Source organism: Pristiophorus japonicus, chromosome 2 (assembly GCF_044704955.1).
Source record: "Pristiophorus japonicus isolate sPriJap1 chromosome 2, sPriJap1.hap1, whole genome shotgun sequence".
NCBI classification, from domain to species: Eukaryota; Metazoa; Chordata; class Chondrichthyes; family Pristiophoridae; genus Pristiophorus; species Pristiophorus japonicus.
In genome coordinates this window covers 319,507,304-319,521,673 of record NC_091978.1, presented here as the reverse complement: position 1 = coordinate 319,521,673, position 14,370 = coordinate 319,507,304, and the positions used below count along the sequence as shown (strand labels likewise).

General features: G+C 44.0%; 1 protein-coding gene across 2 annotated transcripts in view; it reads right to left on the bottom strand.

Moving 5' to 3' along the window:
- afg2a (AFG2 AAA ATPase homolog A) overlaps positions 1-13,467 on the bottom strand; it is a 594,246-nt gene extending 580,779 nt beyond the window's left edge. The window contains exons 1-5 of one of the 2 annotated variants that reach the window (XM_070871823.1): positions 13,216-13,467; positions 8,285-8,409; positions 6,870-7,027; positions 6,343-6,401; positions 2,643-3,317 (exon numbers count right to left, since the gene is read on the bottom strand). In XM_070871823.1, coding sequence (XP_070727924.1) covers positions 2,643-3,317; positions 6,343-6,401; positions 6,870-7,027; positions 8,285-8,409; positions 13,216-13,414 — 1,216 coding nt within the window. In that variant the 5' untranslated portion in view covers positions 13,415-13,467. The remainder of the gene's footprint in view (positions 1-2,642; positions 3,318-6,342; positions 6,402-6,869; positions 7,028-8,284; positions 8,410-13,215) is intronic. The other variant, XM_070871824.1, reaches the window with a different exon arrangement.
- Between the last annotated feature and the right edge of the window lie 903 nt (positions 13,468-14,370).

Here is a 14,370-nt window from a genome sequence, read left to right as displayed (position 1 = left end):
AGTATGCAGGTACAGCAAGTAATCAGGAAGGCAAATGGAATGTTGGTCTTTATTGCAAGGGGAAATAGAGTATAAAAGCAGAGAAGTCCTGCTACAACTGTACAGGGTATTGGTGAGGCCACACCTAGAGTACTGCATTTAGTTTTGGTCTCCTTATTTAAGAAAGGATATACTTGCATTGGTGGCAGTTCAGAGAAGGTTCACTTAGTTGATTCCAGAGATGAGGAGGTTGACTTATGAAGATAGGCAGAGTAGGTTGGGCCCATACTCATTGGAGTTCAGAAGAATAAGAGGTGATCTTATTTAAACATGTGAGATAATGAGAGGGCACGACAAGGTGGATGCAGAGAGGATATTTCTACTCATAGGGGAAACTAAAACTAGGGGACATAGTTTTAAATGGGCAGCCTCTTATTCGAAGACTGAGATGAGGAGAAATTCCTTCTCTGAGGGCTGTAAATCTATGGAATTCTCTGCCCCAGAGAGCTGTGGAGATTAGATCATTAAATATATTTAAGACGGAGATAGACAGATTTTTGAGCGATAATGGAGTAAAGGGTTATGGGGAGCAGGCAGGGAAGTGGAGCTGAGTCCATGATCAGATCAGCCATGATCTTATTTAATGGCGGAGCGGGCTCGATGGGCCAAATGGCCTACTCCTGCTCCTATTTCTTATGTTCTTATTAGTGGGAGATGGTTTCCAGTAGAATCAAAATTTAAGTGACTTTGTTGCCAGAAATGAAGGAGTAACAAAAAAAAGTGACATAGAAACATAGAAAGTAGGTGCAGGAGTAGGCCATTCGGCCCTTCGAGCCTGCACCACCATTCAACATGATCATGGCTGATCATGCAACTTCAGTACCCCCTTCCTGCTTTCTCTCCATAACCCTTGATCCCTTTAGCCGTAAGGGCCACATCTAACTCCCTTTTGGATATATCTAATGAACTGGCATCAACAACTTTCTGTGGTAGAGAATTCAACAGGTTCACAATTTCCTGAGTGAAGAAGTTTCTCCTCATCTCGGTCCTAAATGGCTTACCCCTTAATTCTTAGACTGTGACCCCTGGTTCTGGACTTCCCCAACATCGGGAACATTCTTACTGCATGTAACTTGTCCAATCCCATCAGAATTGTATATGCTTTTATGAGATCCCCACTCATTCTTCTAAATTCCAGTGAATATAAGCCTAGTCTTCATATATCAGTCCTGCCATCCCAGGAATTAGTCTGGTGAACCTTCGCTGCACTCCCTCAATAGCAAGAATGTCCTTCCTCAGATGAGGAAACCAAAACTGCACACAATACTCAAGGTCTGGAATCATCAAGGCCCTGTACAACTGCACTAAGACTTCCCTGCTCCTATATTCAAATCCCCTCACTATGAAGGCCAACGTGCCATTTGCTTTCTTAACTGGCTGCTGTACCTGCATGCCAACCTTCAATGACTGATGTACCATGACACCCAGGCCTCGTTGCACTTCCCCTTTTACTAATCCGTCACCATTCAGATAATAATCTGCCTTCCTATTTTTGCCACTAAAGTTGATAACCTCACACTTATCTACATTATACTGCATCTGCCATGCACTTGCCCATGCACCCAACATGTCCAAGTCCCCCTGCAGCGTCCTAGCATCCTTCACGCAGCTCACACTGCCACCCAGCCTAGTGTCATCTGCAAACTTGGAGATATTACATTCAATTCCTTCATCTAAATCATTAGTGTATATTGTAAATAGCTGGGGTCCCAGCACTGAACCCTGCGGCTCCCCACTAGTCACTGCCTGCCATTCTGAAAAGGACCAGTTTATTCCCACTCTTTGCTTCCTGTCTGCCAACCAGTTCTCTATTCACGTCAATACATTACCCACAATACCATGTGCCTTAATTTTGTAACTAATCTCTTGTGTGGGACCTTGTCAAAAGCCTTTTGAAAGTCCAAATACACCACATCCACTAGTTCTCCCTTATCCACTCTACTAATTACATCCTCAAAAAACTCTAGAAGATTAGTCAAGCATGATTTCCCTTTCATAAATCCATGCTGACTTGGACCGATCCTGTCACTGTTTTCCAAATGTGCTGCTATTACATCTTTAATAATTGATTCCAGCATTTTCCCCACCATCAGTGTCAGTCTAACCGGTCTATAATTCCGTTTTCTCTCTCCCTCCTTTTTTAAAAAGTGGGGTTACATTAGCTACCCTCCAATCCATAGGAACTGAACTAGAGTCCATGGAATGTTGGAAAATGATCACTAATGCATCTACTATTTCTAGGGCCCTCAAGTACTCTGGGATGCAGACTATCAGGCCCTGGGGATTTATCGGCCTTCAGTCCCTTCAATTTCCCCAACACCATTTCTTGACTAATAAGGATTTCCCTCAGTTCCCTCTTCTCGCTAGACCCTCAGTTCCCTAGTGTTTTCGGGAGGTTATTCGTGTCTTCCTTAGTGAAGACAGAACCAAAGTATTTGTTCAATTGGTCTGCCATTTCCTTGTTCCCTAGTGTGAATTCCTCTGATTCTGACTGCAAGGGACCTACATTAGCCTTCACCACATTTTTTTACTCTTAGAAGACTTTTTATTTTGATCAAATTAAAACAACAGCTAAACTCTAGTTATGTTTTGAGATGACATACCATAGGATTTGAACAGTTGTGGTCGCTTCAAGGGTAATTCAATAATTTCTCGAATCATCTTTAGCTGACTGGCCAGCCCTCCAATCATATCGTAAGTGACTTTGAACTCTTCCTTCCCCTCCTCGTCATTGCTTTGTCCCTGCAAGAACTTGATTTGAGTGAGTAAAGAAATGTGGTAAAATGTATCTCTGTTACATTTCAGGCAATTGTCAGGCATCGGGATAAAGTCCTCCATTGGAGGGCCACATTCGTCATCTCTTTCCTGAACAGATTCAGACTTTTCAACATTTTCACTGTTGCTTACAGAAGAGCATGTTATACCATTGAGTGCGTCTGGCAATTTCCCACTGTCCACAGTAGTGCTACAGGTAAGAATTGATGTATTTTGAGAATCAGTCATTGGAGAAAGTGAATCAGAAGTAGTGTTGATACCTCTGTCCTGAGTAACATCTATGACCAAATTGCTGAAATGTGTGGACAAATCCATTGCAGTGTTCTCATGTACTGATTTGTCAAGCAAGGATTCCTCATTCACTTTTGTATCACTGAGTGTGACATTGAATGGCATCTCCAGCACTGCTCCATCCACTCCTTTAATCTTCCTCACCAATAAGTGAAAAGTTCGACCATAATATACAAGGTTCAGGAAGTTGCCAGGTAACACTATCTTCCCATCTGTGAGAAACAAAGCATAAATAAGATACCCATAAAATTGGTGATAAATGCCCAAAACTGTTAATGTACACACAGATATTTTTGGACATATAATAAGTGCATATGGTATTTTCTTATTCGACGAACTCGTGTATTCAGGACTAAATTACATTGGAAGAAAACTTCACCCTGGTGGCAGCTCGCCTTGTTTACCCTAGTTTAATTATTTAAGTTCAGAAATGCCCTACGCTTGCGGTTTATTAGAACCGAGGGATCCAGGAGGTAATAAACCGCAAGCGTAGGGCATTTCTGAATTTAAAGCAGCATCACAATTCGGGAGCAGCAAAGCTGAAGGCCGAAGTCCAACAAAAAAGCCGCAACCTAATGAATAGATGATGGGTGGAGAAAGCACAGTAGATCCAGCAGCTGGCAAACAGCCTTGACGTGCAAGGATTCTTCACCGCAGTTAAGTCCGCCTACGGGCCAAGCACCCAAGGCCCCACCCCACTGCTAGCCAAGAACGGGAAGACCGAGGCAGTCAGGGCCCGCTGGAAGGAGCACTTCTAAGATCTCCTTAATCGAGACTCTGCCTTTGACACGAGTGCCCTCGACTCCATCCCGCAGCATGCTACCTGCCACCATCTCAGCAGAACCCCAGCCCTACACAAGATAGAAAAGGCCATCCATCAACTCAAAAACAAGGCATCAGGAGCAGATGGAATCCTTGCTGAGGCACTAAAGTATGGCGGAGAAGCACTATTGGCATGAATGCATGACCTCATCTCTCTTATCTGGAAGGAGGAGAGCATGCCGGGAGATCTCAGAGATGCCGTAATCGTGACCATCTTCAAAAAAGGGGACAAGTCTGACTGCAGCAACTAGAGGAATCTCCCTGCTGTCGGCTACTGGGAAAGTCATCGCTAGAATCCTTCTCAACCGTCTTCTCCCCGTGGCTGAAGAGCTCGTCCCAGAGTCACAATGCGGATTCCGTCCACTAAGGGGTACAACGGACATGATCCTCACCATGCAACAACTACAAAAGAAATGCAGGGAACAGCACCAATGCTTGTACATGGCCTTCTTTGACGTCACAAAAACATTTGATACCGTCAACCATGAGGGACTATGGAGCACCCTCCTGCATTTCGGCTGCCCCCAAAAGTTTGTCACCATCCTCCACGACGACATGCAAGATGTGATCCTGACCAACGGATCCACCACAGACCCAATCCACATCCGGACCGGGGTCAAGCAAGGCGGAGCCAACGCTCTTCCTCGCTGCAATGCTCCATCTCACTCAACAAGCTCCCTGCTGGAGTGGAACTAAACTATAGAACTAATGGGAACCTGTTCAACCATCGTCACCTCCAGGCTAGATCCAAGGTCGTCCCATCTCTGTCATCGAACTACAGTACATGGATGACGCTTGCGTCTGCGCACATTGAGGCCAAACTCCAAGCCATCGTCAAATCTTCACAGAGGCGTACGAAAGCATGGGCCTTACATTAAACATCCGTAATACAAAGGTCCTTCACCAACCTGACCCCACCACACAGCACTGCCTCCCGGTCATCAAAATCCACGGCGCGGCCTTGGACAACGTGGACCATTTTCCATACCTCGGGAGCAAGGGCAGACATCGATGACGAGGTCCAACACGACCTCCAGTGTGCCAGCGCAGTCTTCAGGTCGCCTGAGGAAGTGTGTTTGAAGACCAGGACCTCAATTCTGGCACCAAGCTTATGGTTTGCAGGGCAGTAGTGATGCCTGCCCTCCTATGTGGCTCAGTAGACACCTCAAAGCACTGGAGAAGTACCACCAGCACTGCCTCCGCAAGATCCTGCTAATCCACTGGGAGGATAGACGCACCAACATCAGTGTTCTCGATCAGGCCAACATCCCCAGCATCGGAGCACTGACCACACTCGACCAGTTCCGCTGGGCGGGCCACATCGTCCGCATGCCCAACACGAGACTCCCAAAGCAAGTGCTCTACTCAGAACTCCTACACGGCAAGCGAGCCCCAGGTGGGCAGAGTAAACATTTCAAGGACACCCTCAAAGCCTCCTTGATAAAGTGCTTCTTCCCACCAGCGCTGGGAATCCCTGGCCCAAGACCACCCTAGTGGAGGAAGAGCATCTGGGAGGGCGCTGATCACCTCGAGTCTCGTCAGCGAGAGCTTACAGAAACCAAGCGTAGACAGCGGAAGAAATGTGCACCAACCAGTCTTCCCATCCACCCTTTCCTTCAACCACTGTCTGTCCCACCTGTGACAGAGACTGTAATTCCCATATTGGACTGAACAGTCACCTGAGAACTCACTTTTAGAGTGGAAGCAAGTCTTCCTCGATTTCAAGGGACTGCCTATGATGATGGCTTAATTATATTGTGAAACACCACATTCTTCTTGTTAGATGATACAGAACCTCAATGAAAACTAACCAATAGTAATAGAAGATATTAACTTCAGAGCTTTAAAAAGACTGTGCTAACTAAAACACGCATGGCTGGGGAGGGAGAAGACAGATTTAAATTAATGCAAATCTGAAATAAAAAACGAGAGGCTGGAAATGCACATAACTATGATGAAAAGCCATGCACAAAACGTTAGCTTAGCTTTAATTTCAGGTGTTATTTGGCTTGCTGTGCATTTCCAGCATATTCTGTTCTTAAACTAATATATAAATATACAGCAGGTTGTGCACATTTGTCTTGCATCTCTGGGATCCAAGTTCAAATCTAGTCCAATCAGATGATTTTCATTGCTTTGTGGCTGCAAAGGCTTTATATGGAATGAAGTTTGATAGACTATTCAGTTCCGAGAGCGCACTGGCATGCAGCATAAAACTGCCCATAATTCAGCATTATCTGGCAAGCTCACTCAGATATGCAGCAATGGTTGGCCTGAAGATAGAATGTCACATTATGTGGCAGAGGAAGTATATCTTCTGAGGCTGGAGCTAAATGTTTAAGTACAGCACTCAAAGTGCATACTGTAAACTGTGTAAGGAGTAAAGATGGTATCCAGTGATCCGAATGTTCTTACCCATACTCCTCAGCAAGAAGTCAGATAATTCTTCTGTCTTGAAGGAATCATCTTGATCTCTGCAATCAACAAGGCAATTAATTATAGCTCAAAATGATTTAAGCGGGTATGCTGGCACAATTAGTAATCATTTCAAATAATGATATGCCACAAAACAGTAAATCGATTAGACAAAGTATCAAAACAAGTTAAATGACTTGACTACACACATTTAATCTAGTTGTTCAGATCCTATTCTATTCATGACTGCAGGCACCTAATCCTTCAACTGAGCCCAAAGTATCACCTGCCATTTCTAGTACCACATTTAAATTAATTTGGTGCAAATAAATTGTAATACTAGCAGGCATTAAGTGGCTCCAGCAACAATCCAAAGGCACAGTCTATGATAATTCCTTAATATCAATATTACACATTGTTGAAAACTGTTTTTAATGATGTGATCTTAGAATACTGGCAAAAGAATTTTAGTTTACACCCAAGTACATTTCTTTAAGCAGCTTACACTGAATCTACTAGATACAAACCTCAAATCTACATGTAATCCCTCTGCCTGTAATATTGGACCAAGTAGTGGCTGGACAGTAATTGCATCGTTCATCTTGACCTTTAAATTCTTCTGGATGACTCCATTTAATCCTACCTTACCCCCAGGGAAACTTGGTACAGGCCATGCTGTGCACACCTACCAAAAAAAAAATTGTTAGTCTGGAACATCTGTACACGAAAGCAATTATACTATAATATACTATAACAAACACTAATACTCTGTACATCATCCTGTAGTATAAATGCTACATAGAGAGGACCAGGGGCACACAATTTCAAGTTATGGAAAGGCAGATCTAGGTTAGTTCCGAGAGAATAGCAGACCTGTGGACAGCTGCCAGCTCGTACAGTGAATACTGATTCGCTGAATTCCTTAAAAGGGAGAGCTGGACCCATCACTGGCTTGGGTGGAGATCATCTCGTACAAGAGGTAGGTACCATATAATGTTAATCCAGGCCCAAGTGGACTCCGACAAATTTCGATCGCCTAAGGGGGGTCGAAGAGAAATTTTGCAGTTTTGTTTCCCTAATTGGCCTGGGGTTTTAGTCTGGTTTTTCACCTCTCCGAGGAGATTGTATGGCTTCCAAATGGGGTGGAGAGTATATGTACTGTGATGCAGAAGACATCACAATTACATGGGACAGGCTGTATGGATCAGTATGCCTTTTCTTGCCGTTCATTTTTCGTGTGTACATAGTACAGGTATTATGTCCCGAACCGACATGACGGCAACATCCACAACAAGAACAATCTGTCCTGTATTAGTGTTGTCAGTAGCTAGAATTAATAGACTGGTACTAATACACTATGAGGAAACCACTTTAAAACCAATACATTTCTATGATATTAATTTTATCACTTCAAATTCCTACTATCAGTGGTGGGACCTGTAATTACCAGAAGGATGTTTGTGAGTCTGAGGTACATCATCGCAGAACCAGGACATTGCTGCAAGAGTCACCCAGAGAAGCATCCTTGGCACAACTACCTTCAACTACTTCATTTGTACTTTGCCCTCCATCACAAGGTCCGGAGCGGGGTTTTTGGTTTACGATTCCACAATGTTCAACTGCATTCACAATTCCTCTGATAATTAAGCAGTCCATGCCAGACTACAGCAGGTCCTGGATAATATCCAGTCCTGAATTGTGTCAGCTGTGGCTCAGTGGGTAGGAATGGTGATATATGATGAAGGAATGGTGCTATATGTCCAAGTCAGGATGGTGTGTGACTTTAAGGGGAACTTGGAGGTGATGCTGTTCGCATGACATTGCTGTTCTTGCAGAGAGAAATAAATAATAGATAAATAAAAACAAAAGAACTGCACTCCTGTAAGAACTTTGTGTAACCACAATAGTATGATATTTGATCCTCCGTTTCTCTGGTACTTACTTCCTGTCTGCCAGCAGTGCTGGTAAGAAGGATTGGTCGGCCAATGCAGATGTTTGCCAATTTTATACTGTTGAGACCCATTTGAGCAAGACATCTTCGGCATGCCTTAGGCACCTTCTCGTCTGCTAAAATCACAAAAAAGAACAATTGAAACTAGACATGTAATGGATTCTTGGCTATTCGGTGTTCTTCCAGCCAGCTTCTCATCCTCCACGCTCCATATAATTCAGCTGATCCTAAACTCTAGTTTAAAAATTCCTCCACCAGTCTATCTATCCTGTCTGCCAACTGCTCTACCCACCTTTTGTTTAGGTGGAGCCCATCTGGTCTGTATAGACACTCCCCATTTCGAAAGGTATCCCATTGTTTGAGCAACTGAAATCCTAAGACCCTACACCAAAGCCGTAGCCAAGCGTTGGTCTGCCCAATTACCCTCTGTCTCTTTTCACTAGCATGTGGAACAGGTAGTATTTCAGAAAGTACTATATTTGTAATCCTTCCCTTCAGCTTCTTTCCAAATGCCCTAAATTTAGATTGAAGGACCTCTGGTCTACTTCTACCTGTATTATTCCTTCCCACATGGACGCCAACAATTGGTTCCTCACCTGCTCCCTTTAGGTATATCAGCTGAGTCATCTCTTTAGTTTGAAGATTTAGGATTGATACCAATCATAGGGTTGATACCAGGAGTGACATAGTCAACTACCTATAAACATGATGTACCTTACTGATTATAGCAACATCTTGCATTTATATAGCACCTTTAACATAGTAAAACGTCCCAAAGTGCTTCCCAGGAGCATAATTTGACACCGAGCCACACGAGGAGATATTGGGACAGGTGAAAGAGGTAGATTTGATCAACAACAACTTGTATTTATATAATACTTTTAATGCAGTAAAACATCAAGGCACTTCATAGGAGTGTTATAAAACATAATGAGACACAGAATCACAGTTTGGTTACAGCACAGAAGGCCATTCGGCCCATCGAGCCCGTGCCGGCTCGCTGCAAGAGGACTGCAGCTAGTCCCACTCCCCCGCCCTTTCCCCATAGCCGTAAAAAAAAAATTCCCTTCAGTTATTTATCCAATTCCCTTTTGAAAGCCATGATTGAATCTGCCTCCACCAACCCATCAAGCAGCGCATTCGAGATCCTAACCACTCGTGCGTAAAAAGTTTTTTCCTCATGTCACCTTTAGTTCTTCTGCCAATCACCTTAAATCTGTGTCCTCTGGTTCTCGACCCTTCCACCTTTGGGAACAGTTTCTCTCTATCTAGACCTCTCATGATGTTGAACATCTCTATCAAATCGCCTCTCAACCTTCTCTGCTCTAAGGAAAACAATCCCAGCTTTTCCAGTCTATCCACATAACTGAAGTCCCTGGAAGCATTCTTGTAAATCTTTTCTGCACCCTCGACACCGAGCTACATAAGGAGAAATCAGGGCAGATGACCAAAGGCTTAGTTAAAGAGGTAGGTTTTAAGGAGCGCCTTAATGGATGAGAGAGGTGTAGTGAGGCAAAGAGGTTTAGGGAGGGAATTCCAGAGGTTGGGGTCAAGGCAGCTGAAGGTACGGTCACCAATGTTTGAGCGATTAAAATCAAGGATGTTCAACAAGCCAGAATTAGAGGAGCGCAGATATCTCGGGGGGTTGTGGGGCTGGAGATTAGAGATCGGGCGGGATTTGAAAACAAGGATGAGAATTTTAAAATCGACACGTTACTTAACCGGGAGCCAATGTAGATTAGCAAGCACAGGGGTGATGGGTGAACGGGACTTGGTGTGAGTTAGGACACAGGCAGCCGAGTTTTGGATGTCCTCAAGTTTACATAGGATAGGACGTTGTACTCATCAGGAAAGGATGAACAGGCTGTGTCTCTTTTCTCTTGAAAAGAGAAAGTGGAGGGGTGACCTAATAGGAGGTCTTTAAAATTATGAAAATTTTGATAGTGTAGACAGAGAGTGTTTCCACTTGTGAGGAAGAGAAAAACTGGAGACCATCAATATAAGGTAATCATCAAGAAATCAAATAGGGAATTCAGAAAAAACTTCTTTATGCAGAGAGTGGTGAGAATATGGAACTTGCTACCACAGGGAGTAGTTGAAGCGAATAGTATAGATGCATTTAAAGGGAGGCTACATAAGCATACGAGGGAGAAGGAAATAGTTATGCTGATAGATGAGGAAGGACGGGAGGAGACTCAAGTGGAACATAAACATTGGCATGGACTGGTTGGGTCAAATAGCCTGCTTCTGTGCTACATATCCGATGTAATGTGGAAGGCCAGCCAGGAGTGCGTTAGAATAGTCAAGTCTAGAGGTAACAAAAGCATAGATGAGGGTTTCAGCAGCAGATACACTGAGGCAGGGAGGGAGGGAGATAGGCAATATTACGGAGGTGGAAATAGACGGTCTTAGTTATGGGGCGGATATGTAGTCGGAAGCTCATCTCAGGGTCAAATATGACACTAGGGCTGCGAACAGTCTGGTTCAACCTCAGGCAGATGCTAGGGACAGTGATGGAGTCAGTGGTTTGGGAACGGAGTTTGTAGCGGGGACTGAAGACAATGGCTGAAAAATAGGAGGGAGACAAGGATAGATCCTTGGGGGACACCAGAGATAATGATGCAGGAGCAGGAAGAGAAGCCATTGCAGGTGATTTTCTAGCTACAATTAGATAGATATGAATGGAACTAGGCAAGTACAGTCCCACCTAGCTGGACTTCAGTGGAGAGGCGTTGGAGGAGGACGGAGTGGTCCAACGTGTCAAAGGCTGCAGACAGGTCGAGAAGGACAAGGAGAGATAGCATTCAAGTATCTCAGCCAAGTGGCCATTCACAACCAAGACAGTATCAGCAAGTTACTTTATTGTGGGGGCACTTGATCCAACCTTCACCCAACATCCATATGTGTGCATATTCAAGTAGGAGGTCATTGCATAATAATTCTGCTTGGGAAAGGGAGTACTAAAGCCAATGGGGAAACTCCTTTACCATGCTAGCTTAAAACTTTTACTTTCAATAGTCTTATCTCTTGCCTTTACAGCATTATTTTACAAATAGAAGCATGGACTGACGTTGCAAGTTAGATGCAACAAGCTAAGTAGAGGACACAGGATGAAAATCCGTGAGTCAGAAATTAAGTTGCAAAAGTGAGCTGTCCCGGGTGTATTTACATTCAGTGCATATAATTCAGCTCCCCCTTTATGTAAGCACATTTGCCCAGAATTTTCCCCATGGCAGGAGAATATCAATAATTCTTCTTCTTTTGTATGGTAGCAGCAAAGCAAATCAAATGTCAATACCAAAGTTGGATATCCAGGCCAAAACTTCCGGTGCAACAGTGTGGATATCTTGTAGGTTGCCTGCAAATTTCCTCAGAGGGCAGTGCTCAATGATGTGCTCCAGGGTCTGATTAGGAGCTCCACAGTCACATGATGGGGATGCTTTAATCTTACATCTATGGAGAAGGTGGCAGCATCTACCATGACCAGTTCTGAGGCAGTTGTTGGTTGTCCACGGTATGCAAGGAAAGTTTGACCCTTCAGGTTGTACTGTTGGGACCTCTATAAAGGAATACATTGTGTATATCGTAGTTCTTCCAAGCATTTCATCATCGGTCATCAAGGCTGAGGGGAGATCGCTGAAGGGCTTCAGCGACGGTCCAAAATGGCCTTCTAGATTTGAGACGGGTTGGTGGTAGGTTATCCAAGTCAGCCTGGATTGGCATGTCTTTGCTGGTGTAGCAGTTGTATTCTCTGGAGACTGCATATTCACGGCGTAGGTGTGGTGGTGCGATGTTTGCAAGCACGGGGAGCCAAGGTGTTGGTGTCGATAAAAGCGTACCGGTGATAATTCTCATAGTAGAATTCATCAATGGATTGGACATGCGGACTAGATAGTTATGCTGGAGAGCAGTACTCCACTGTGGAGTACACGACGGTGAGTACTGCCGTACAGAGGGTTTCAGCGACTGCTCCCCATGTGGACCCAGCGAGTTTCTGGATCAAATTGACCCGATTCTTTCGTTTCTTTCCAAGCTTCTGGCGATGTTGTCAATATGACAAGGTGCGATCAAGCATGACTCCTAAATAGAAAGATTTTTTGGCATGGTTTACCTCTGCGCCGCAAAAGGAGACTTTCAAAGCTTGCTTTGCTTGATCGGTGTTGAGGTGGAATGTCGAGGAGATGGTCTTTTGTGGTTTTGGACGAAGTCGCCATCAGCAGAAATAGGCCTCCATCCTCTGTAAATCACTGGTCAGATTCTCTTCGGTGATGGACAAATTCATGTTTTGCGTGACCAAGGCAATGTCATCAGCGTATACGAACTTGCAGTACTCTGTTTCGGGCAGGACGCTGGTGTAAAGGTTGAACAACATGGGTGCCAGGACAGAACCCTGTGGGAGTCCATTGTTCAATGTCCTGTATCTGCTCTTCTGGGTGCCAGAGTACACATGGAAGAATATCAATTAAAGTCAGGCAATATAAACAAGGTATTGCTTGGTTGAAACCCATACAACAACTACAAGGCTCAAGAGGCAGTATGAATAAAACAAAACATAATTTGAGAATCTGTTTATTTCATACATTACTTAAATTAGGAGAATTGGATGTAATTGATTATTTTAACTGCAAAACATGTTGCTGTGCATTAATCTCTCACTGTTTCTAATGGAGTCAATGTGAACAGCACTTTCTGTGCTATTTCCTTTCAGTTACAATGCCACCTTTTTGAAACATAAGGTACCTCAAGGCTAAAAATGATGGCTATCCACATTTAATCACGAAACAAATTCACCAAGTCTGCATCTTCACATACCTAATACCAAGGGTCTTGATTTACATGGAACAGTAAGGTTGACACATATATTTCTTTAATGACTTAAAAGATGTGCGGCGTGCCGGTGAGCTCATGAGCTGTGTCCTTACCTCTCTCCAGGGTATCAGTGACAGTCAGTGAGAGGCAGGGCTGGGGTTTTGTATCCATACTGCCAGCCTCAGCTCCTGGGCTGTAAGTCCCGGGGGAGGTTACTGGAGTTGAGCAACAGTTCGGCCCTGCCCTCGGCGAGGCGCCCTGATTCTCTTGACCCCTGGCCGCTTTGGACTTATTTTTCTTTTTCGAGGACATGGTCTAAGGAGAGCAGCGTCTCACCCAGCAACAGAAACGCTGTTTCCATGCGGCAGCGGCGCCGATTTTAAACTTCCCCTGTCAAAGGGGAAAGGGCAGCTCGTCTGTTACCGTAATCTACCTCAAAGAGGCGCATACTTCTTCCTATGTTCCAATGAAGATTATATTTAATTTAAAAAGCACACCTCGATTAATAATCTGCGTGAAAGAAATGTTTCTTCACCACCGCTCATTTTTTTAAATTCTCATATATGAGTTTGGTATAACAGTTTCCAACTAAATTATTATAGATGATAAGGAATGCAAATCAGAGGTGTCAAACAAGGAAAGAAAGACTTGGTTTTATATAGCGCCTTTCACGACCCCAAGACCTCTCACACACAATTGAAGTACTTTTTAAATGTAGTCACTGTTGTAATGTAGGAAACGTGGTAACTAATTTAAGCACAGCAAACTCCCACAAACAGCACTAAAATAAATGACCAGGAGTTGTTTGAGGGATAAATGTTGATCATGATACCAGCCTTTCTCCTTTGAATAGCGCCGTGGGATCTTTTTCGTGCGCCTGAGAGTAGCGACTGAGCCTTGGTGTACCGTCTCATCCAAAAGACAACACCTCTGACGGTGCAGCACTCCCTCAGTACTACACAGAAGTCCCAACCTAGATTACTTGCTCGCCTCGAGTGGAGTCAATGTCCGACAACTGTTAGGAGTGACATTTTTAAGCAATAAAGAAAGACTTGCATTTATATAGCGCCTTTCATAATTTTAGAACGCCCCAAAGTGTTTCATAGCCAATGAATTGCTTTTGAAGTGTAGTCACTGTTGGAATATAGGAAAACAAGGCAGCCATTTAGCCCACAGCAAGGCCCCACAAACAACAATGAGATACATGACCAGTTAATCTGTTTTTAGGTGTTAGTTGATGGACAAATATTGACCAGGACACTGGGAGA